The 23,001-nt window shown below is 37.4% G+C and overlaps 1 protein-coding gene across 1 annotated transcript in view; it reads right to left on the minus strand.

The window, feature by feature from the left end:
• Positions 1 to 23,001, minus strand: part of BDH2 (3-hydroxybutyrate dehydrogenase 2) — a 285,246-nt gene that overhangs the window by 191,030 nt on the left and 71,215 nt on the right. The window contains exon 2 of the mRNA XM_044062123.1: positions 20,565 to 20,640. Coding sequence (XP_043918058.1) covers positions 20,565 to 20,636 — 72 coding nt within the window. The 5' untranslated portion in view covers positions 20,637 to 20,640. The remainder of the gene's footprint in view (positions 1 to 20,564; positions 20,641 to 23,001) is intronic.

The raw sequence follows: 23,001 nt of genomic DNA on the forward strand, positions 1-23,001 counted from the left end.
AACTCTACTTTCATTTTAACCTAGTCACCAGCTATAACATCTGAAGATATTTCTCTCTTTCCTAATATCTCTTGAATAATTTCCAAACCCATTCCTTAAATTCCTCTCTTTTTAACAGATAGGTGAGAAAGTACCATTTTCTTATTTTCACTTCATTACCCTACATTTTATCTTAGTTTTTACTGATATATGATCAGAAATAGTTACCGGATGTGTGTCAAAGATTTCAATTAAATGCACGTTCCCATGAAATATAATTTCTATCCAGTTTAGCCCAGTTATTGTACCTTGGGGATTAATATGTACATTCTATCCAAGTTCCTAGTACTGAATTTACATCTTCCATATCAAATATTTTCATAAATTTCTTCAGAAATCTACCTGCTTTTGTTACATTGTCCCTTCTAGGTCCTCGGGATACATCCACACTATTGCAAATCAAATTCCAGTCCTACCTATAAATAATATTCCCTGATGAAAGCTCATTTTTTCTCATAAAAGTTTTAAGCTGCATAACTGCAGTATTCGGTGGAATATAAATACATACCATTGCAATCCTTCTCCCTTGCCAATAGCCCCTTACTACCTCAAATATTCCATTTTTGTCTTTTTCCCCCTCATATATTACTACTGGTGTCCCTCTACCAATTAGTATAAGTACTCCCCTTTTCCTCTGTCTCTGATAGTCTGCTAAATATTCATTCCGAAATCCTTTCTTTTTCAAATTCACATGCTCATTGCTTCTCAAATGTGCCTCCAGCAGCATTGCTATTTGCACTCTGCATTTCTTAATATAATTCATTACTCTTTCCTTTTTATCTATACCTTAAGGCCATTCACATCCCCAGATAATATGGACGGCATAGCCATCATGATAAAAAGCTATTGCTCCCAAGTAGTATACATGACAGTTTTTTTAATGTGTATTTCCAGATTTGTGTTACATGCATATACTAATATTTGGCAGGCTAATCTTTTGTACAGCTATTTCTTCTCATCTCCATTCTCAAGACTTTTTGTTTTAATAAAAACCCTCAAACAAAAACAACTAAATACAAAAACCCCCATCTCCTATTAACTTGAAATAGACAAACAAAACTAAGTACATGTTCAAAACATAAAGTTTAACCCTCCAGAAGGGAACAATTTCTCCACATTGACAGCTGTACCTACAGGTATTACCTAACCTAAAATTAAGGTTGCGCATGCTAAAGTGAATACTACAGCCTGTGCTCCCACTTACACTGATTGTTGTCTTTTCTTTTCTTATCTCTCTTCCCCTCCCAGATATGAAAAACAGTTTGTATTCTTTCAGAAATCATTAACTTCTAGCCCTAAGGAAAAAGTGCTTTGGCTATCTTTAAATAAAACTAAATTGTACACTGTTCTATTAACTGCATTAAAGTATTAAGGCTGCTAGGAAGGTTGTTACCTCTTACTCACTTTCCATAATTTCAAATGTAATTTTTTCGCTGAACTCTTTGCCATTGTATGTTTAAATTTTGCATTTCCCTCAGCACAGAATACCCAGAATTTTCAAGATTAACTGCTTGCATCTGCAGAGAGCATGTCTTCATGGAAATGTACTGAGCAATGAGTCCTTCTAAATTTCATTCAGAAAAGAATGCACAGCTACCCTCAGCTACCGGCATCTCAACTCCACTGAATATTTGCCATTGGAAAACAAACAAGCTACTATGTTTGCAGTTGTAAAAAGCTTAGCATGTTCATGGCTTTCATCATTTTGTCTTAACTTTAAAGACTATATGCTTACAAAATACCTGTGTACAGCTAAAGCCAAAGATAGTAATCCAGGCATTCAACCTTGTAAAATAAAAAGAGAAAATATCCTAATTCTACATATAATATAATCAGAGCCCTTTTACATCCCAATCCCACCTCAGCAGCCCATGATCACAGCATATGCACATTAAACTTGCCTTTTTTCTCTTGTTATATATAATAGTCACTGAAAAGACTTTTCCCACATTTAAAATACATATGACTATACACTACACAAAACTATTTTACTGTATATAACATGCAGTTTATATCATACAATGTTTTATACAAATGCTAATAGAAACAAAAAATGTTTTACTTACAGTTAGTTCCCCCCTTTAGTGTCCTTCTAAACATTAATGATATAAAGTATTGTATATGCTTTATAGTTCACCCACAAGTTTAACAAAGTCAATAAAAGTTCAGTGTTTTTTAGCCACTTTTCCTTGCAATACAATTTTCACAAATGTGATAAGATGCTTTATAGTGTTCCATTTATTCACTAATTTTCAGACTTGCTGGTCTTCTTCCTGTTCATCTTCATATCCCAACATCACACTCTAGTTCAAGTCCAAGATTCTGTTGATTCTTGTAGTCAACGCCTGTGATTTTTTTCTGTCTCTAAAGCATTTTCCTTTGGATCATTGGAAAAGGTTTCACAGGTAAAGTCTCTCTATGAACCTTACCATCAGAAGAGGTCCCCTCTGCTTGCTGACTCACTTTTTGTTGGATAAACTTTTTTTATTTCCACCTTAGCCTGTTCTCTATCAAAAAATGACTTTGATCCTCCAGGAAAAATACTTTGAAGACAGCTGGATACAGCAAGCTGAATCTCACACCTGTCTCTCAAAATTCCCTGATTGCTAGGATAAATTTGCTTCTGTTCCGCCTGCTGTACAGTAAATAATCATTTTATACAAACATTTGCCATCTCCAATTTTTAATACTATGTCCTTCTGCCACAACTGTCAGTATCAACTCTTTCTACTGGTCTGATTACATCTTTACTAATATAGGTCTTGTCTGCTTTCTCATGACCAGATTTGGAGCATACACTCCATGTGCCCTTTCAATTAACAAATTCTGCTGTGGAACACCAGTCCAGTTGTAAAATTAATACAATTTGTTCCTACCAGTTTCTCTGGTACAGCAGAAAATCTCAGATTTTGCCTTCTAACTCTACTATTTTTTAACAGTTGTTCTTGAGAAACCTCATATTCAGTCAATTTTCTCTTTATGTCACACTCTGATTTTTGTAGTTTTATTAGTTCATCTGAATGGCTAATTAAACTTTTTCTGTTTTTTTTTTCCAGACTTTTGTTGTTTGAACTGATATATTCCTTCAATGTTACATTTATTTTAATCACCTCTGAGTATGTTTGATTTATTTTTTCTTCTAAATTACTGGAAGCTATCTCTCAAACCACAGTTGAAGATTGAACTGCTTTTTGTTGAACAGCTGCAGAATCATTCCCAGACAATGTTTTCTTTCCACCTTTTCTCTTTGATTTTCTTTCAGTTTTTTCAAATTTCTTCTTTGCTGTCATCCAGATAGTTTATTTGCTAGCCAGTAGCTTAATTTTACCAAATATTTTTTTTTTCAACGGCACTCCTTTTCTCAGTTTCTGTTTTCATAGTGGGAGAGCTGAAGTTATGCTGTTGATCAGTGTGCAGCCATCTTGGAAGTCCTCAAGCTGCTTTTCTTGAGACATATACTAATGTCTATACACTTTCACTGCATTCCAATGAGAAGTGAGTCTTAACTAGACAGATGAAGCTTTCTTTTAACACTCTATGTACAGACATCATGGCCATAAAGTTGGATATAAAGACTGTATGTCCACAATTCATGAAGGGCAAAATAAATGTTATTGGTGTCCTAAAATAAAAATTAGCAAGTCTCCAGACTAAATGTAATTGATGTTCTAGCACAAAAAATAACAGTCTCTTGTTTACTCCTTGTGCTCCCTGTACTGGTGTCTATTCATGTTCTGCCCATTTTAAAAACAGGTTTAGCATTTACACATTTGTAAGGTACCTTTTACAAATAATCCAAGGATTATTTTCTCAAGAGAAACAAAATTGTAAGAAGCTTCATCTTATTTAAACTAAATAGTTTCTATGTTAATATTGTATATGTTATTTAGGAAAACTATAACTCTGCCATTAGAATTTTATTGTCTTAATCTTGCTTCTAAACTGCAGTATTGCATTTATGGTATAGACTTTTTTTTTGCTCCTCACCCTACCCACTGATCCAGTTTTCACAGCTCTTCCAATTTGTTCCCTAACTAAATGCCTATCATGGTACAGCTGTCTTTCAGAAAGCCAGAAGGGGATTTATAGGGCATTCACCAGCCTTGAGTATTTCAATAGATGCTGAAGGATCCAGCATACAGTGGTCCTTATCAAAAGCATGTCATGTGCTTCCATGAATGAAGAAACCACTCATAAAGACCTCTACCCTTTCCAAGCCAGCACCTCTGTATGATCTCCGGTCTCCACTGGGGTGTCTATAACAGTGTGTGCATCCCTGACATATGCATCCCACTCTCTTGTCCCCAAGGAAGGCAGCAGGCATTGCCTCTTTGATGTTCTCTCTCCCTTCCCTTGCCAGTTCTTCCACTGCTCAATCTACTAAGGGACATCTACATTGTAGTTGAAGCTTTACCCATCTATGCTAAGGAGCTTGTCTTGTACTCTTTTCCAGGTGTTATTCATTTTCTTGCTATTGGCTGCTTTTTTGAATTACCCCGGTATGGCTGCTGGCAGTCCACAAGAGTTGTTTAACTCGTTTGTTGGTTTGGACAACATTGACTTAACACTACTTATTTTTATTTATTTATTTATTTATTTTACATTTTTTAACCAGGAAAGTCCAACTGGATTTTGGTCCATTTTCAGTGGAGGCCCGGGGAGAAAAGCTCCATAGTTATATACATGAAGACAGTGTGACTATGACAATTTTATACTTATGTGCAAGAGCAGATTCATACATTGACACATATACTTTGTACAGAAACACTTACAGAAAGGTATTCTGGTTATGTCAGAATAAATAATAGGTTTGAGAATTATACACTTTTATGCATGAACATAGTAATTTTAGTTGTACATAGATGTGTAAGTTCTCTTGTAGTTCATCAGGACACTAACTAATCTAACATCTGAATCAGCTGAGGTATAGGAGTTATGGTTGTGATAGTTCTAACATGAAGCCTGGTTTTAAAAGATACATGGTAAATAGTGAAGGGGTTAGTCAGGGTTTGTACAAGGGCATAGCCAATGTATTTTTAAATATTTTTGAGAGATGTTTTAAATTGAGTTAAAGAGGGGACTACAGTGAGTTCAGCAGGAAGTGAGTTCCAGAGTTTGCCAGCATAGTTAGTAAATAGTCACCAGCTAAGTTGTTGGCTTTAACAGTTTGAACTAGCGTTCTATTAGAGGATCGGAGAGTTTTTAGGTTGCTGTATGGGATGATGATATTTTTAAGTATGGGTGTAATTTCTGGTTGATAGAAAATTTTGTGTGCAGCTATTAGTTGATTATACTGAATTTGACAGGGTAGTTCTAGCCAGACTACAAGGTTCAGACAATGGTGTTGTCTATATGGTGAACCTGTGGCAAATCTGGCAATGTTATTGTAGCAGAAAATGAATTTATTTAGGTTGGATTTACTTAGATTTGTAAGAATCAGAGAGGCACATAGAAGTGTAGAAAGTAAATGTGTTTGGGCAGTTACTGTCCTAGCAGATGGGGTAAGGAATTGTTTAATCTTATATAAAAAGCCAAGTTTCTTATTTACTGTCTTAATAGTTTGGTCGATGTGAGCATCAAACTTGAGATTGTTGTTGATTAATACACCTAGTAGCTTAGTAGAAGGTTCAGGGGAAATTATGGTTTAATTGTTGGATTTTATGGTAAGTAATGGCAAAGGAACTTTACGAATGGAGGTGAAGAGTAACAGCTTTGTTTTATTTGGGTTTAACAGGAGCCACCATTGGGTGAGCCAGTTTTCCACCTTATTAAAGGTGCTTTGTGATCATTTCTGTAAATCTGTTGGAGAGGTAGCAGAACAGATAAGGGTAGAGTCATCCGCATACTGAATACAAGTTGCTTTTGGGATGACTGTATTCAAATTATTAATCAAAATGGAGAAGAGTGGCCCTAATATGGACCCCTGAGGGACTCCAAGGGTGATTGGTAATAGGGTGGATAGATGCCCCTTCCATAATACAGCTTGTTGTCTGTCACTTAGATAGGACTGAAACCACAGAATTGCTTGGTTACCTAGTGCGAGTGTTTTTAGTGTACATAATAATAACTGGTGGTTTACCATGTCAAATGCCTTGGAAAGGTCTAAGAAAAGGGCAGAGGAGAGTTTGTTGTTATTGCAATTTTTATTTATTGTATGAGAAAAGGAAAGGAGGGCTGAGGTTGTATTATGGTATGGTCTGAAGCCGTGTTGGGTGGAGGCTAGAAGATTGTTCAGATTGAGATAGGGTACGAGTTGTTTATGGATACATTTTTCCATAATTTTTGCCAAGGGTGACAGTATGGCTATAGGTCTATAGTTTGAGATTTTGGTGGAAGTACCCCCTTTATGAAGAGGAATAATGTGGGAGATCTTCCATATGGAGGGGATATAGGCTTTGAGAATAGTTCTATTGATTAGTATTGAGATGGGGTATGCTATTTCATCTGCGGCTTTCTGAAGATACTCTGCTGAGAGGAGGTCCGTCAATAGGGTGGTGGGCTTTAGTTTCTTAATTAGTGACTTGATAAGTGATGTTGGTACTGGTTGAAAGCTGAAGGACAGATCTGATTTGGGTGTGAGGTTGACAGTACTTGGGCTATTGGGGGCCAGGTTGTTGGTGAGGGATTGAATAGTTGGTGAGGGATTGAACAGTTTCAGTGAAGAAGGCATTAAAGGTGTTAGCCACATTTTCTGGAGGTTTTTTGAGTGTAGTCAAGGGGGTAGGCATAGTGGAATGTCCTGGGTGGAGGAGGTTATTCAAAGTAGACCAGAATTTCTGCGGGTGATTTTGGTGTTTCTGTTGCAGGAGACAGTAATAGTTTTTTATTTGTCTATCGTTGTGGACATTTTTGTATCATTCCTAAGTTGTTTGTATAAAAGTTGGTCCTTTGGGGATTTGGTGGTCCTCCATGAGGCCCAGGCTTTATTCCTTCTTATGATTTTTTGTCTGGTATCTTTTGATAGCCATGGTGCTACTTTTTTATTGTTTTTGACTGTTCTAGTTGGAGCATGCTTGTCAAGGATAGCAAGAAACTTAGAGTTAAAGGAAGCAACTGCTTCATCTAGAGGGAGGTGTCTTAGGTGAGTCCAGTCACATGACTTGAGCTTGCTTTGGAAATTAGCTTAAATAAAGTTCTTATTGGTCCTTATAGTTTTGAAGGTGGGTAGCTGAGGGATGTCATTTTTATGCCTAAGTATATAGGTGAGGTAGTTATCACTTATATTGTCGAGTTGGGTGCCTGTTTTATACATGCGGGGTGGCTGTTTATGAGAATCCAGTCTAGTATACTTTCTTTGTTATGGGGCTTACTGATTCTGACATGAGCTGAGTAAAGTTATAGAAATTTAAGTGGGTGATAGGGGAGTCTGAAGAACATGTGTTCAAGTCGATGTTAAAGTCCCCGAGCACTATGGCTTCTTGTGGACAATTTATGGATAGCCATTGGAGGATGTCCTCCAGGGTATTTGTATTGTTACCTGGAGGAATATAAATGCAAACAATATTTATAGATTTAGGTTTGTTAATTTGCAGTTTTGTAATAAGTATTTCTGCATCATTAGTTTGGGAAGCATGTGGAGGACTAGACATGGTTACATCTAGTGTGGATTTGTACAAAACAGCTACTCCTCCTCCTTTCCTAGAAGTGCGGTCTAGTCTTAATATATTATAACCTGGGGGTATGACCTCATTGTCAGTAGTGGTAGGTTTGAGTCAGGTTTCAGTTAGACAAAGTATATCAGGGGACTGTATGGCCATGAGGGCGTGCACATAGTGGCTTTTGTTATTTAAGCTTTGTATATTTAGGTGACAGACTAGGAGTGAGTCGGAAGATTTGTTTAAGTTTTTCAGGCTAGCAGGGGTACTATGTTTGGGGGAGGTTGCTTCTGGTGGGCTTGGGCCTGGGTTAGGGTGTATATCTCCATCAATTAGGAGGTTCTGTTATAATCTGAGAATGAGTTTTTGGAGTGTAAGTAATAATTTTTGATAGTGCCTGGTTTTGTGGTTAATATATTTGTTTCTAACTGGATACTGTGTTTTTATATTTATGGGGTTGGATGAAAGGGAGAGTAGTAGGTCATTAAAGCTCTTTGATGGATTTGGGGTGCTGGTTTGGGACCTTGGGTAGTGTGCGCCTAGGAGGGCCTGGTGTTCATATGCTGTGAGAAGATAGTTAATTATCAATAGTGGTATTAGGCAGTAGGAAGGCTTTAATTTGGGAGGCAAGGTTGGGGTTTGTGGAGGCATTTTTAGAGGTTTTTAAGTAAAGCCTGCTGAGTATTGGAGAAGGAGAGCTTCTTCCTAGTTTAGGGTAAAAGACAGAGAGGTGTATTGAGTTACAGTTTGGGTCCTATGCTTGAGTAAGGTAATGCTGATTGGTTCAGATTAAAGGGGTGTGGCTGGCTGGTTATAAATTTAGCAGTGGGGGAGGGGGGCACGGACCGAGCCTGAGCATAGTGTTATTCAACAGACTACACAACGTGTTGTCCAGGAAATTACACAAGTGCTTAGTCAAAGCAGCAGGAAGGGAGTTACCCCCGTGGACACCGACAATGATAGGGAGACAAATGTGGCGACCCAAATAGCTTTAAGACATTTGGGTGAGACAGACTTTTCTTTGGCGGTTAACATCAATAAATGGTTGGACTTCCCCCTCCCAGTACTTGCCGAGAGTAGTTTTGCCTCAACAGAGGGTTAATTTCTAATGGTGAAGGAGCAGGTGAAGACATTGGAGAAAACATTGTTTAAATATAGATCTTTACAGTGTGACATCTTCCTTGAGGAAAGTGTTAAACGGGGGCATGTACCTAAAGGTTTGTGCCTTTGGGAATACCCCCAGGGTGTTATGCCGGACAGTGTTTTTAACTTTGAACTTCTTGAGCTGTTTGACAAAATGGGTTTAGATTTAACCCGTTTAATTATTAAACAGAACAACAGGAAACTGTACAACATGAAGGAATTCATGCACAAAATGGTTAGTTCTATCACCACAGATCTCGTGTACAGTCAGCACAGACTCGCATTTGAGGAGGTTTTCACCAAGGTTGATCAAAAAATGAAAGAGGTCAAAGTTAGGAAAGATAAAAAACTTCTCTGTGACGATCAGGATTATCAAAAGAAAATTGTATACCCACCACCCAACTATCCTTAGTAGAAGGGCAGATTACCAAGCAGGTAACAGCAGGGACAAGATTGATACAGTAGTACATAATGAACAGAATGCCCCTTTAGGAGGGACACCACCACCACCAAGGAGATCAAAGAGGTTGGCAAACAAGCGGAAAAGGAATGGATCCAATGGGAACCAGCACTTCCACAACAGGTGGAGATCGAACAGATCCAGGAACCAAGGGCAGTGAAGAGACCAGGAGAAGCAGAGATAGTAATTGTGACCAACTCGGCCCTAGGTTTTGTTTGAAGCCCAGGTACTGTAACCTCTTTATAGGGTTTTAGTATCTATAATTTTACAGCATTGAATATTGAACCTATTCACCATGCACCGTTCTTGAAGGGGTTTAATTTTGTCCCTTCTAATCGGGCAAGGAATGAACATTCCCTGCTTGATTTAAGAATTTTTACTCGTAAATTAAATCTATAACTGATGTACGGTAACGGCAACCAGCAGGGGGATAATTCTAACTGTAGAAGGAAAAGTCTGGCTAACCCCCCCCCCCCGCCCCCCCATCCTGCTACTTTACTGTACGAATGTATGTGTGAGAGGGAAATCTGGGCTTTGTTGAACAACAAATGTGAGCAACATTTCTATACTTTGTCCGTTGAGGAAAGATGTACTTTGAACTCCATCATGGTGCATGAAGCCGGACAAAGGAGGAGGTTTAGTTATCATGTACAAGGGTGACTATAATGGGCGTATGCTTAACCTCCTATGTGATTCTGACACCTGTTGTCCCATTTCAATTAATGAAATTAACATTGCTCACAGAAGCATAAGGGTTGCTTTAGAGGAGAATTTACTGTTCCATTCTCTTACACTAGAATTATTTGATTTCCTGAAAGTTCAAGATCCCATTATTTCACCCATTTTTGGATCCCAAAAATACATTCCATCATTCACGACCCCCCATTGTGACCAACTGTTGCTTCAGCAGGTTGTATTACTGAACCTATGGCTAAGAATATTGACTTGAAATTGAAGAACCTTTTTGTGGATTTTGGACATATATTGCATGACTCCTGGGACTTGATGGACAAATTGAGAGGAAATGAAATTGACCAGTCTGTTACATTCGTTACATGTGATGTTAAAAGCCTGTTCTCATGCATACCACATGAGGAGGGCCTGAGTTGGTTCAATGAGATAGTCAGAATGTTTGGTCATTTGTCAGATACTGAGTGTACCCTCATTTACAACTTCATGGAAACCATTCTTAACAACATCTTTATTAAGTTTGATGGCTAATTCTATAAACAAATTACTGGTATTGCTATGGGGGCTTCCTGTGCCCCCACATTCACTAATGTTGTGTTAAGATGGGAGTTGGTTACTTTGTTCAATATCCCCCTGTTTCAAAATTGTAGGGGTTACTTTAGGTACCTTGATGACCTTCTGCTAATTTGGCAGGGGGACATGGATCAATGACAGTCTTTTTTTTGTTACACTTGAAGGTAGTACTGATTTTTTGAGATTCACATATCACACTGGGTTTCACAAAATTAATTTTTTGGACATTAAGATTAAATTGACCAGTTTGGGGGGTTTGGAGACACAGCTATACCAGAAATCCACACACTGCAATTCTTTTTTGTTTTTCTCTAGTTGCCACCCTATGCATCAAAAGAGGGGCATAGTCAAAAGCCAATTTATGAGTGTCAAGGTTAACGTCTGATGATGATTTTTGCAACAAAGAATTTGTTACATTGAAGAACATGTTTTCCTAATAAATTGTTGGATAAAATTCTGGAGGAAGTTAAGACTGAGAGGTCTAGGAAGTATGGACCAATTATCAGGAAAGGTTTTTCTAAGGAAAAGGTTGTTGACGAAAAATACATGACTTTCGTAACAACATGGTCCTACACTACACCTTAGATGTGAGAGGTATAGAGAACATTATTAAGAAAAACTGGTCCATATTTAACTGTGCCGAATACACTGGTAGGATTGGCCATGCTATACGTAATTTTAATTACAAAAGACAACACAACATAAAAGATCTGTTATAAAAGACACCTACAGCACATAGTGGTGTTTGGTCAGTTACCCTAAAATGTGGTAAGTGCCGACAATGCAAGTACATTGAGGACAACTACACTGGGTGGCTTGGTGAAGTAGTTAAAAAATGGTTAAGTTTAACTGTCAATCGGCAAGGGAGGTGTATTTGGCAACCTGTCAGTCCTGCAGGGCTTTCTATGTCGGCAAAATTGGCAATGGGTTGAACCATAGGATTTATCAGCACCAGTACAGTATTACCAAATTTGACAGTAAGAGTGCACTGGCAAGACACTCTGTGGTATGTGAAAACTTTAATATGTTTAAGTTTTTGGTGTTAGAGCCCCTTTTGTGGAGACTGGAAGAACTTTTTATTACAAAGGGAGATGATGTGGCAATTTAGATTAAATGCCACAGAATTCTCTGGCATCAATGAATGTATCCCTATTACCGGTGAGCTCAAGAAGAGACACAGGGAAGTCTTGATCTAACTTTAAAAAAAAAAAAAACTCTCATGACAAATGTTTTTCTTGTTTGACACTATTAACTTATATACATTTTCTTAGTTACATGTCTACTTCTTTAAGATTTAATTGTAATGATTGTTGAATGGTTGGGTGATGGTATGATCTTAACTGTATTTAAAAGTGCACTTTGATTTTTAACAGTGGTTCCGAAGATGTCAGATTTATGACGAAAGCACTAAACCATGTATTAACTTGACATTAAAAAAAGTTTTTATTTTTCATTTGTGTCTCATTGGCATACTGCCACTTGCAGAAGAGTTTTTTTATTTTATTTTTTGTCTTGTACTCTTTTCATAAGTTCATAACTTAGTACTAGGCTAACTGCCCTTGTGAGCCATTTTAAGCCTAGCCAATTATCCCTTGTGGGACTCAAACCCTGCACCTTGTGTTTGTAAGGCAAACACCTTAACCATTAGGCCTTTTCTGGGTGTTATTCATTTTCTTGTTATTGTATGCTAAGGAGCTGGTTATGTTATAAATAATTAATGGTTTCTGTTGTTCCACTATAAGGTAACTATTAGTTCTACATATTTTAATTAACTTATTTTCTTTTCCCCATTTTACAGAATAGTTTACAATCAAGTTTCTTATGTCCCTCCTTCTTTAGCTTCTACATTCCCTTTCTTCTCATTATAACCCTGCAGCTTGACTGTACTCATTGTTCTGTATGACGTTCCTCAGAAAGCATCCCAGCTGCAAATGGGTTACTCTAGCACAAAAATGGTCAACCAACTGCCACTTCTATGGTGCAGTTAGATAAAGTCCTAAATGTGTCCCAGAAGTCCTAGAATCAGTTAGCAATAGCAATCAGAATACTGAAAGAGCCAGGACTGGAAGGTGAAAGTAAGCAGCTGATGTTCGTTCACCAATGCTGGGCAGAAGGGAAGTGGTCAGTCCACTGACATACTGACACTTACTAGAAAGCCAGATGAACAGCACACAGGCCAGGGATGCACACTTGGTTCTGCCAAGTGCATGTGTAACAGATGGCCCACCACCACCAATATATGATTGCCTGTATGGCACTGATGGAGTTGAATTCTTCCTCTGGCAGCACTGTACTACCCAGGTTATATGAAGGGTGTGGGCTATAGTCCTTGGATTTACTCTACTGCACCAAGTAGTTCTGATGGCTACCTCTGGTACACAGCAAGTTAAGGTAAAGAAAAGGGCACATAAATCTGATTCAATTACCAGTTCAACAAATGCAGCCTGGCCTCAAGAGCATAAAAGGAATATGCACTTCTGCCTTAGATATTGGCTTCCACCATCCACACCCAGACTATGGTTAAAGATTAATGACTTACAGAGTAGTGTCTTTGACCTAGCACCCTAGGCCCCATTCTCACTGCTCTTGCTGTAAACCACAATATCTTCTAGTTACCCTTACCCACAACCACTGCAAGTCTAAACAAAATGCAATGGAACCACTGCCTTTCAAATTATTATTTTCATACACACAATTCCCAGGGAAGGCTAACAGAATTCTTAGTCTACCTATAGCTTTCTTCCTACCAAGGTAGTGCTTCTACCACTCTAGATTAATGGGATGGAGACCCAACACACCAGTTACTGTACTTCTCTTCATTTAGCCAAATATAAATTATAAAAATAACATCTCAAGCAATCCAGCCTTACAGATGGACTCTACAGCTTGCAACCCTAAGTGCTAAATAATACCATCTCCTCAGCTAATAAATAATGCATACATAAATACCTAGTCAAGTGATCTAAGAAGTGATCTAAGAAGTGAATAAATAAAAACTTTACTTAAACAATAAATAAGTCAATGCAGTGTTGAGCCATATTAAATATGCAGTGGTAAATACCACCCAACACTTTATACCCAGGGCAGTTGTCCCTCTCATACCACAGTATCTATGTTACTGATAGCTTCCAATAATGCAACAAAGTCCAGATGATTTAGGATTTTTTGCTTGGAAATGCTTGCATAGATATTTTTATACACCAAACAGCCTTCAAAGAATGTTTTCTCAGGTAAATAGCAAGTGTTGGAGATGTGATGGGGAAGAAAGAGATAACTGAGAACATATTTTCTGAAAGGGTAATTAGTTAGCAGATTTTAAAAATTCCCTACAGAGTACTCTGTCAGAAATATTGGAGAAGCAAATGGCTGTAACTAAGGAAATGATTATTTTGAGCTGGGACACAGATCTGAATTACCTAGATATAGCAAAGTCCTTACTAAGTTTACTTCTTTTGGCAGACTAAAAAGCATTTACTAGAAAATGGCAATCAAAGTCCAAACCAACTCTTTTTGGAGTACTGAATATTGTAAAATAAATAAAAGAACTGTAAGAGTGATCTTTAGAAAAGGGAATGAGCAAATTACACAGAAATAAATTGAATTTGTGGGAACAATACATGCAGAACAATGTTCAGGAAGAGTGAGGTTTAAGGGATGGTATGTATTGAGCAATTTATGTAATGATGGAATGACAACAGTTACAAAGAAAGAAAACATATGTAATGTATAATGTAAAAACTGCAAGAAAAACCCAGCCAAGCTAGAATTTTTACTTTGTGATACTTTAAACCTCCTGTACTGGAGGCCCATGGGATATATGCATATGACCCCATTAAGGACATCAAGTGTTTCAGCCATATGGCTTCTGAATGTTCATGACTTATTTTACTAAGTCCAACCCCACAAGCTCTGGACAGGCATGTTTCGGCTTTTTTTTAATGACCATGTGTTTTTGAAATATAGTCAGACTATCCATTTATCCTCCTGGTGGACCTCCATCACAGGATGTGAAAACTCTAGCTTGGCCGGATTTTTCTTGCAGTTTTTACCGAATGGTTTGTCTGTGTGACCTTTTTACCCTTTGGTTTTGGTGTATAATGTAAGTACTTGGAAAATTTTTAACATGGTCTGTTTTCTTTTCTATTAATGTATGTGTGCCTCTGTTTTAAGTGGCAATTTAATAAAGGTGTTAAAAAACAAAGACAGCACCCTTGACTTGTTTCTATCCTCTACTGCAAGTAACATTTCTTCTGAAGTAATGGAAATACGTTAAGCAATTCTCTCTCATTTTCTACCTACTGGTTGCAAAGAAAATCCAAAAGTGCATCTTTCCAGCCTTTCTAGAAATACTAAAACATACAGTTCTTTCACCTTTGTCATGATCCTCAGTGCAGTTCATGTGCATTGACATGCACTCCATTGATGTGAATTCTGTTCTTGAGCACTTACTATCTTCCTTTCCAGTCTCAATAATAAGGTTTCCCGTAGATACAGAAAAAAACAAAAGCAAAATATTTGCCATGGATCACCTCTGCAGTTAACCCTTTAACTGCACATTGCAACCAACTCTGGAAACTGTAACATCAGGACAAATCTTCTGAGCACACGTTATGCCATAAAAACTGCTTCACAAAGTTAAACTGAAGCTCCTAACTGAAAAATGTATTTTTCCTGTCCCTGTAGTATGTTCATCTTTATAAACCCAAACAGTTCTGGCATGTTTAGGTTACTTATCCCAGACAAGAGTGTCAAACAACCTCTACTTAAATGTATCATATTTGAAATGGCAAAGAAGTTCAACTATGTCTTCATCAACACTGGCTCTTCTTGTACTATTCCACTGTACTATCGGACAAACAAATGACCTCATCAAATATTTCCACTCTTCTTAGTTCCCACTTGTTTTCACATGCCTTGTTTAGAAATTATTTAAAACCTTCAGACAGCAGACCTGTTACACATGTTCTGGAGTTGCAAGTGCATTTATAAATTATGGAATTCTTTAAAGTTACAACTACAAAAAATGGGTTACCAAAACTCAACACTCTCCTGGGAATTTCTGATTCTACATATTCCACCGGAGAATTTGGACAAAACAAAAAAGATTGTAATTATGAATATTAGTTTACTAATGAAATTATATATAGCCACGAATTGGTTGAACCCAGCACAGGTGTCGTGGCAAAATTTCAGGCTGTTAGCGATTAAGCATATATTAGCACACAAATTGTTAATTAGAAATAATAAGAAAAGTATAAACAGCATAAAAATTTGGGAACAAATCTTTAATATTATTTTGGCGTAGCGGTTCCTATCCACTTTCCGTCAGGACATTCTGTATGTGTACCAACACATTCTTGGATTAGATAGAAAATGTAGAAATAATACAAATTATTGGCTTGAGTTGGTTTATAATTGTCTATTGTAGATGCTTTTATGTTTAATTTTTTGTGATTTTATTTTCCTGTACTTGGTTAAAATGATATTTATTCTTAATGTATTATAGGGAAATTCAAAATGGAACTAAAACATTGGAAGCAATATTGTACATAATGTAAATAGTGTGTGAAATGTATAATGGTTTTGCAAAACAATAAAAATGATTATTGAAAAAAAAAATAAATTATTTAAAACCTAAAGCTCTCCTGTCCCCCTGCTGGTTGTCTTCCACCTGGATATCTAGGTCTTGCAGCAGAGGTCACTGCATATCCTGCCTCACTTTCATACTGTTTGTTCTTATTACATATATTCATAACGTTTGATCCTCTTATGCCCACAGAAATTTCTGACCCAATATATTTCTGCCTACATTATCACAAATCCTTAAACAGTTTATGTCTTTCTGTGTATAGTTACTTACAGCAATCTTGTACACCAACTTGAAAATGGTCTTTCTCAGCATTCTGTCATATGGTCCTCCAGTTATCTAGTTGGTAATTCTAAAGATAAGAAGAGGTCTGATGCAATCTCTCTCTCTCTCTCTCTGCCTCACGCAGTTCCACTAGATGTATTGTAAAGAATTTGTTTTCATAGTCATCTTTTTATCATCTTTGTTAAAGACATTTCTCACCGTAGTTCAGTTAGGTTATCCAACACACTGATGACTCCATGTTATTCTTTGCTGGCCCTACAGCACATGACATCATATACCATTTTTAGAACAGCTTCTCTAAAGTCAGAAGATGGTTCCCAGTGTCTAACCTCCGTCTTAATACATCCAAACTCAAACTTATACTCTTTACTCCTAGCTCTGTAAACTCCTTCATTTCCCATCAGTTAACATATTCTGTTTCATTATAATGATCTCTGTAAAAGTGGTCAGCTACACAAAATTCTGTTTACTCCCTGAAGATGGCTGTTGGCTGTTCTCCATACCTCTGCATAACACTGCAGCTGCAACTGCTGCTGCTGAGGGAATTTTTTTCTGCCATAAGCCTTATTACCTGACTAAGCATGCAGCTGTGGTGCCCATGGGAGTGGAGTGCATTGGGCTTTGCAGTGTTTCGTCCATGCCTCTACATGTGACTCAGCCAAATCCCCACCCTGCCTTGTAGGCAGAACTCCCCACATGTTCCTGGCCTTCACTACAGATCAACTGTAGAGGTGTACGGAGTTCATGCCCTCCACCACAGGCTGAACAACACACCCATCTACCTCACAGTCAAGTGCTGGAGCCCCTAATCAAACTTAGAATGTAGTTAAAGCTTTATCTCTCTATGCCACAAGTGAGGCTTAGCTGTACAAAACTCACTGGTATTATACTCAACCCAGAACTAAAATTCAGCTAGCACATCAAAGCGGTTGCCCTTCAAATTAACCAAAAACTCATCCTGTTCATTGCAAATACTTTGAAAATATTATGGCTGTGCCACTGTTGTAAGAACATTTCTGGTCCTTTGTCTTTTATACTTGTCTCATCTCAGTACAATTCAGTAAAATACAGCAAGCTTTGAAGTGGGGCTGCTGGCTCACTATTGTAGTTCCACGACTCATAACTGAGTGTAATGGAAATGCAAAGAAATAAAAAACGAAAATTAAAGAGAACAATGAATGTAATCAATCGCTGTTCCACTTTTTTAAGTTGTTTTGCTGAGGTGCAAGCCCCTCCCCAAAGTGTAGTTCTCTAGTCCCACACCCCAGCTGTTTATGTACTGTATACTAACACGAAGTTCATCTTACCTCAGAGAAAAGGGATTACTCTTAGATACAATAATACCAAACTGAACAAGTCTGCATTTTCACACATTCAGATTTGCTGTTTTGAGACTTACACTAACAAGTCTCAGAATTACAAATAGTTAACTGCCATATTTGTTCTGGGATCTCACGGACGACCCATCACTATACCCAAGACATTTATCGGGTAGGATATAACAAATAACTTCACAATAATTCAGTTACAAATGGCACATACTATTTTTCATTTTCCTGACAAAAGCTCAGATTTACATTCCTTAACAAAGTAGTATGCAATATCTTGTACTCTTTCGTCTGCTATTTCACATCCTGCTCAGACATCATTACTGCATAATCATTACTGATACTCCAACTTCTCGTCTTTGCTTGTATATCGGTCTGCCTACATTCTGATGCTGTGTTTTAATGAGTTACTTAAGTAATATTTTAAATATCCTTTCTAGTTTATCTGTCACTGTCTTCTACCTTGTACATATTCTGCATTTATGATCAATGTAATTATAAAGATTTAATAACCTTTTACCATCTAATGGACGTCACTGTGACATACTTAAAAATGGTTACAAATAACTGCAATTGCAAGCTTTCTATTAAATTCACCAACATTTAAAACCTTTTCAGGAGACATACTGCTCTGCAGTATAAAACTAAAAAAATTTCAAATAATCCACTTACTCTCTACGAGGTGTCACATTTATGGGCACCCTTCTCCCTTGCCAAAACCAAAAAAGCCTTCCCCTAAAATTTCTCCATCATCATGGATTAAAATCCCTAGTAAAATTGGACATCTACAAATTATAACATTTAAAGAAAAAATGACCATAGAAAATCAATACAGATGTTTTAGGGATACTGGTTAATCTGTTTAACTTATACTATCAAACAATATTGTTCATTATACCATGACCCCCCATTAATATTCCAAAACATGCATGCTGATTGGCCAGCATGCACGTTGTAAATCGACTTATACTAATGGAAAAAGGTCCAGTGGCCCGGACTTTTTCCATTAGTATAAGTCTCTTTTAAAACACTGTCTCGCTATGTTAAAAGAGTTTAACATAGCGACACAGGTTTAAAAAAAGCAACGGAGATCTCCGTTGCTTTTTTTAAAGCTGTCTCGCTATGTTAAACTCCTTTAACATAGCGACACAGTGTGTAAAAAGCAACGGAGATCTTGCTTTCTCCGTTGCTTTTTTTAAACCTGTCTCGCTATGTTAAATGGGTTTAACATAGCGAGACAGCTTTAAAATAAGCAACGGAGATCTCTGTTGCTTATTTTAAAGCTGTCTCGCTATGTTAAACCCATTTAACATAGCGAAACAGTAAAAAGCAATGGAGATCTTGCTTTCTCCGTTGTTTTTCGCCACAGCTCTGATGTACTGCGTAGGCATGCGCAGTACATCAGAACTGCCGCGGATACCAGCCAGCTGCGGAAGGGCAGCAAAGAGGCATTATACAATGCCATTATTTAAGAAAAGTAATTATTTCTTTTCTTAAATAATGTCATAGTATAATAGCAATAACCCACTTCTGGGTGTGGGTAATGCGGGATTTACCCACGGTTGTCTTTGTATGGTCCCGAGGGCGACCACGCCAACTGTGGGTAAATCCCACATTACCCACACCAAGGCGTGGGTTATTGCTATAATACTTCCCTCAGACAATTTCTTCTTTCTGTTGGGCACACCTCATAAGTCATATGACTACTGTAAACTGTGTATATAAGTGCTACTCTTCATATCTGCATTTTATCTCCTTGCTATAAGGCATTAATTCCCATTGCCGTTCCTTTTTTTCTGTTTCTCTTCCAGCACTTGTTATTCTTTACTCTGCTGTACATAATCTGTACAATCTAAAATCTGAGTGTAAATATTTTTTTCAGTTTAAATACTGAATGTTATTTTGATTGTTATTTGAATATGTCTGATTGTTAAATTTGCATTACTAATGTAACATCACTGCATATCTTCTCTGTTTTGTGTTGTGTATGACCTGAATTGTCTTTGACACTTTGGCCCAAGTCAGCTTCTCTGGACCAGCTCAGTTACCTCGTTAAACAATAAATAAATAAATGTCCAGCTCAAACACAGGCATTGTCTAACTAGCCGAAAGAATCTAGGAGACTGACATTCAGCTTTCAGCAACTGATGATATCCAAAGTCTGTAAAAAAACAGCTTGAACAGACCAAAATATACAGCAGAATGAAAACGCAGCTACTTGTGCCAGAGTAATTTTTTTTTCAAATAGAACTTTTATTGATTTCCATTGCAAATACATCATACCAAAAAGAGCAAAACAAAAAAGAAATGCAGATTGACAATGACTGTTCATATAGAGGAAAACAAACAAGGACAATTTTTAATGCCAGAGTAAATTTAATTTTGACACCATGTAATATGCATAGTTAAGATGAATAAGCAGCATTAGACACGATGTGCTTTTAACAAAAAAAAAACTTGTGTTAAACTCTCCCAAAAGTCACATGATGCAACAACCCAGTCAGTAACTCTCTTTAAACATAGTTACCTATTTAGTTCACATAATCTACGTAAGTGACATAATGTTCCATCTGTGCCCAGATTGACAAACATGCCAGTAATAAGATATATGGACTTAAGGCAATTAATTAAAACCTTAGTCTGTATAAAAATTGAAAGTGATATGGTATAATAAAAGTAAAACAATCCATTTTAACTCAAAATGGAAAATGTCATGTTATAATAAAAGTTACATGATCCATTTTAACAAAGGCCTTCACAAAGAAAAAAATAAAACCAAGGGCCTGTGCACGTTATATAGGAAATTCTGAAATAAATGTTTGTTAATATAGCTAAAAAGTATTAAAAAAAATGCCTGTACTTACTATGGCAGCTGCTCTTCCAATTCCTTGTGCTGCAGCGGACAGCACAATCACCTTCCCTTCCAGTCGACCCATAATGCTGTATAAATAAAAATAGAATGATATGACTTCTGAGCTCTCACACTAAAATACATGACTTTTAGACATGACTTATCAAAATTAACCTGCTGTGGTACAGCCTGTCTGAATCACAGCTAAAAATATTAACTTAATGTAGCCTTCATGTTTCTGAAATGGGCATTTCTGAACAGTCCCATCTTAATGCACAGGTACACTGGGCAGTTGTTCGGGGGCCCCACGCTAATCTATGTATGTTGTGACTTGCTGTCAATAAATAAATGAATACTACACTATACTAAATTATAAATATTTGAAGAAGTATGAAAATTATAAATATTACAAAGCATTGTACAGTAGAGCGTTGATCATCTGAAATGTCAATTATCCGAACACAGTCTTCCTAAAATATCAGTTATCCAAACACATCAGCAGCCTTCCTAAAAGTTGCATCTGTACGTGCATCACTTGTTCTTCCTACCACTCGGAATTTAATGTTCCATTCGCTGCTGCCTTGTTGCTTCCACAGTTCCACTTCAACAAGTAAGTGTCATCTGAATTGTGTGTGTGTGTGTGTGTGTGTGTGTGTGTGTGTGTGTGTGTGTGTGTGTATAAAATGCCCCATTATCATTTTTAATCTTGTGAGTGGTTGTGTAGGTGCGGCCCCCAGTGCAATGCTTTGGCCGGGGGCCAATAATGCTGTTAAGATGACCCTGTGTCCGAACCCAATTAGAGAGTGAGTTAAGCTATTTTATCACTGAGGAAGTTTTATGTCACTAGAAACTGGATTAAAAGAGAGAACATTTCACAGAAAGAATAGTTTAGCATTGTTACATCAAAGGTTCATAGGTTCATAAATTAGTACTAGGTCATTTTAAGCCTAGAGAATTACCCCATGTGAGAATCAAACCCTGCAGCTTGGGTTTGTAAGGTAAATACCTTAACCATTATGCCAAATCTCCCACCCCAGGGATGTGGTTTTCCAGGTCAGATCTAATCTGGGGTTCACTTTTTTATGTATTTTCTGCATGCCCTCCCTGCAACCATGGGGAGTATTGCTGAGTGCTCCAATTTCCTCCTGTATCTCACAGGCATCCATGCAGTAGGTGAATTGTTGATCCTCCAAATTGCCTGCAAATGTTCACGCCATGTATGATTGTGTGTGTGTGTGGTTCCCATTCAGAAGCCTGAAACATCATAAGCCTGAAAATCAAAATCCTGAAACCAAAAGCCTGAAAATTCAGAATCCTGAAAACTCAAAATCCTGAAAGCCCAAAATCCTGAAAGACCAAAATCCTGAAACTCAAAATCCTGAAAACACAAATAATGCTAATATGTCATTATAAAGACACTAATATCTACCAACTGACCCTGACCCTAACCCTAACCCTAAGGTCTGTCACTATCGCACACTCACCTGACCCGCGCCCTAACCCTAACTCACTTAAACCGCCCCTAACCCCAATATTTGTCACTATAGCATACATGCCTAACCTGCGCCCTAACCCTAACTCACTTAAACCGCCCCTAACCCTAAAATAAAACCAACCGCACACTTACCTGACCCCAACGCATGACATAACACCACAGGGCTAACAATAGCAAAGCCACAATGACATCAGTATGTCTATTTTGTGTTTTCAGGATTTTGAGTTTCAGGATTTTGGTCTTTCAGGATTTTGGGCTTTCAGGATTTTGAGTTTTCAGGATTCTGAATTTTCAGGCTTTTGGTTTCAGGATTTTGATTTTCAGGCTTCTGAATGGGAACCGTGTGTGTGTGTGTGTGTGTGTGTGTGTGTGTGTGTGTGTGTGTGTGTGTGTGTGTGTGTGTGTGTGTGTGTGTGTGTGTGTTGAATAAGCTGGTGTCCTACATGGAATTCGTTTCTCTTATCTGGCTCCCCTGTGACCCTCAATTAGATAAAATGGGTAATCAGAGAATGAATGAATAAAGAATGGTTTAAATTTTCAGGATGTCAATTTGATGATATTTTGCCAAATATTTTCTTCTAATTTACACAAAATATAGGAATATACAGGAACAGATATTTCTGATGCAACATGATTGTCACATTACAATAAAACAGTTATTATGCAGAGTCACCATACAAAAGGCTTTATACTGACTTAGCTGTTTAGACAGAGATTTTTTCCCAGTGATGTGACAACAGATCATGGTCTTCAATTTATGAATCAGGTATTTTAAAATTTTGTGAATAAACAAGAATTGAAGCATATCACATCAAGCACAAATATCATGAATCAGTAAAGCTATAAGTAAGTGGAATGAATGGTCCAAACAGTTAAAAGTCTCTTCAAAATGTGTGGCAGTTCAGATACTGTGGAGCACTATTTATCAATATTAGACTGCAGAGATATGTCACTG

The sequence above is a fragment of the Protopterus annectens genome, chromosome 2.part1, assembly GCF_019279795.1.
Source record: "Protopterus annectens isolate FY-2018-M chromosome 2.part1, PAN1.0, whole genome shotgun sequence".
NCBI lineage: Eukaryota > Metazoa > Chordata > Ceratodontiformes > Protopteridae > Protopterus > Protopterus annectens.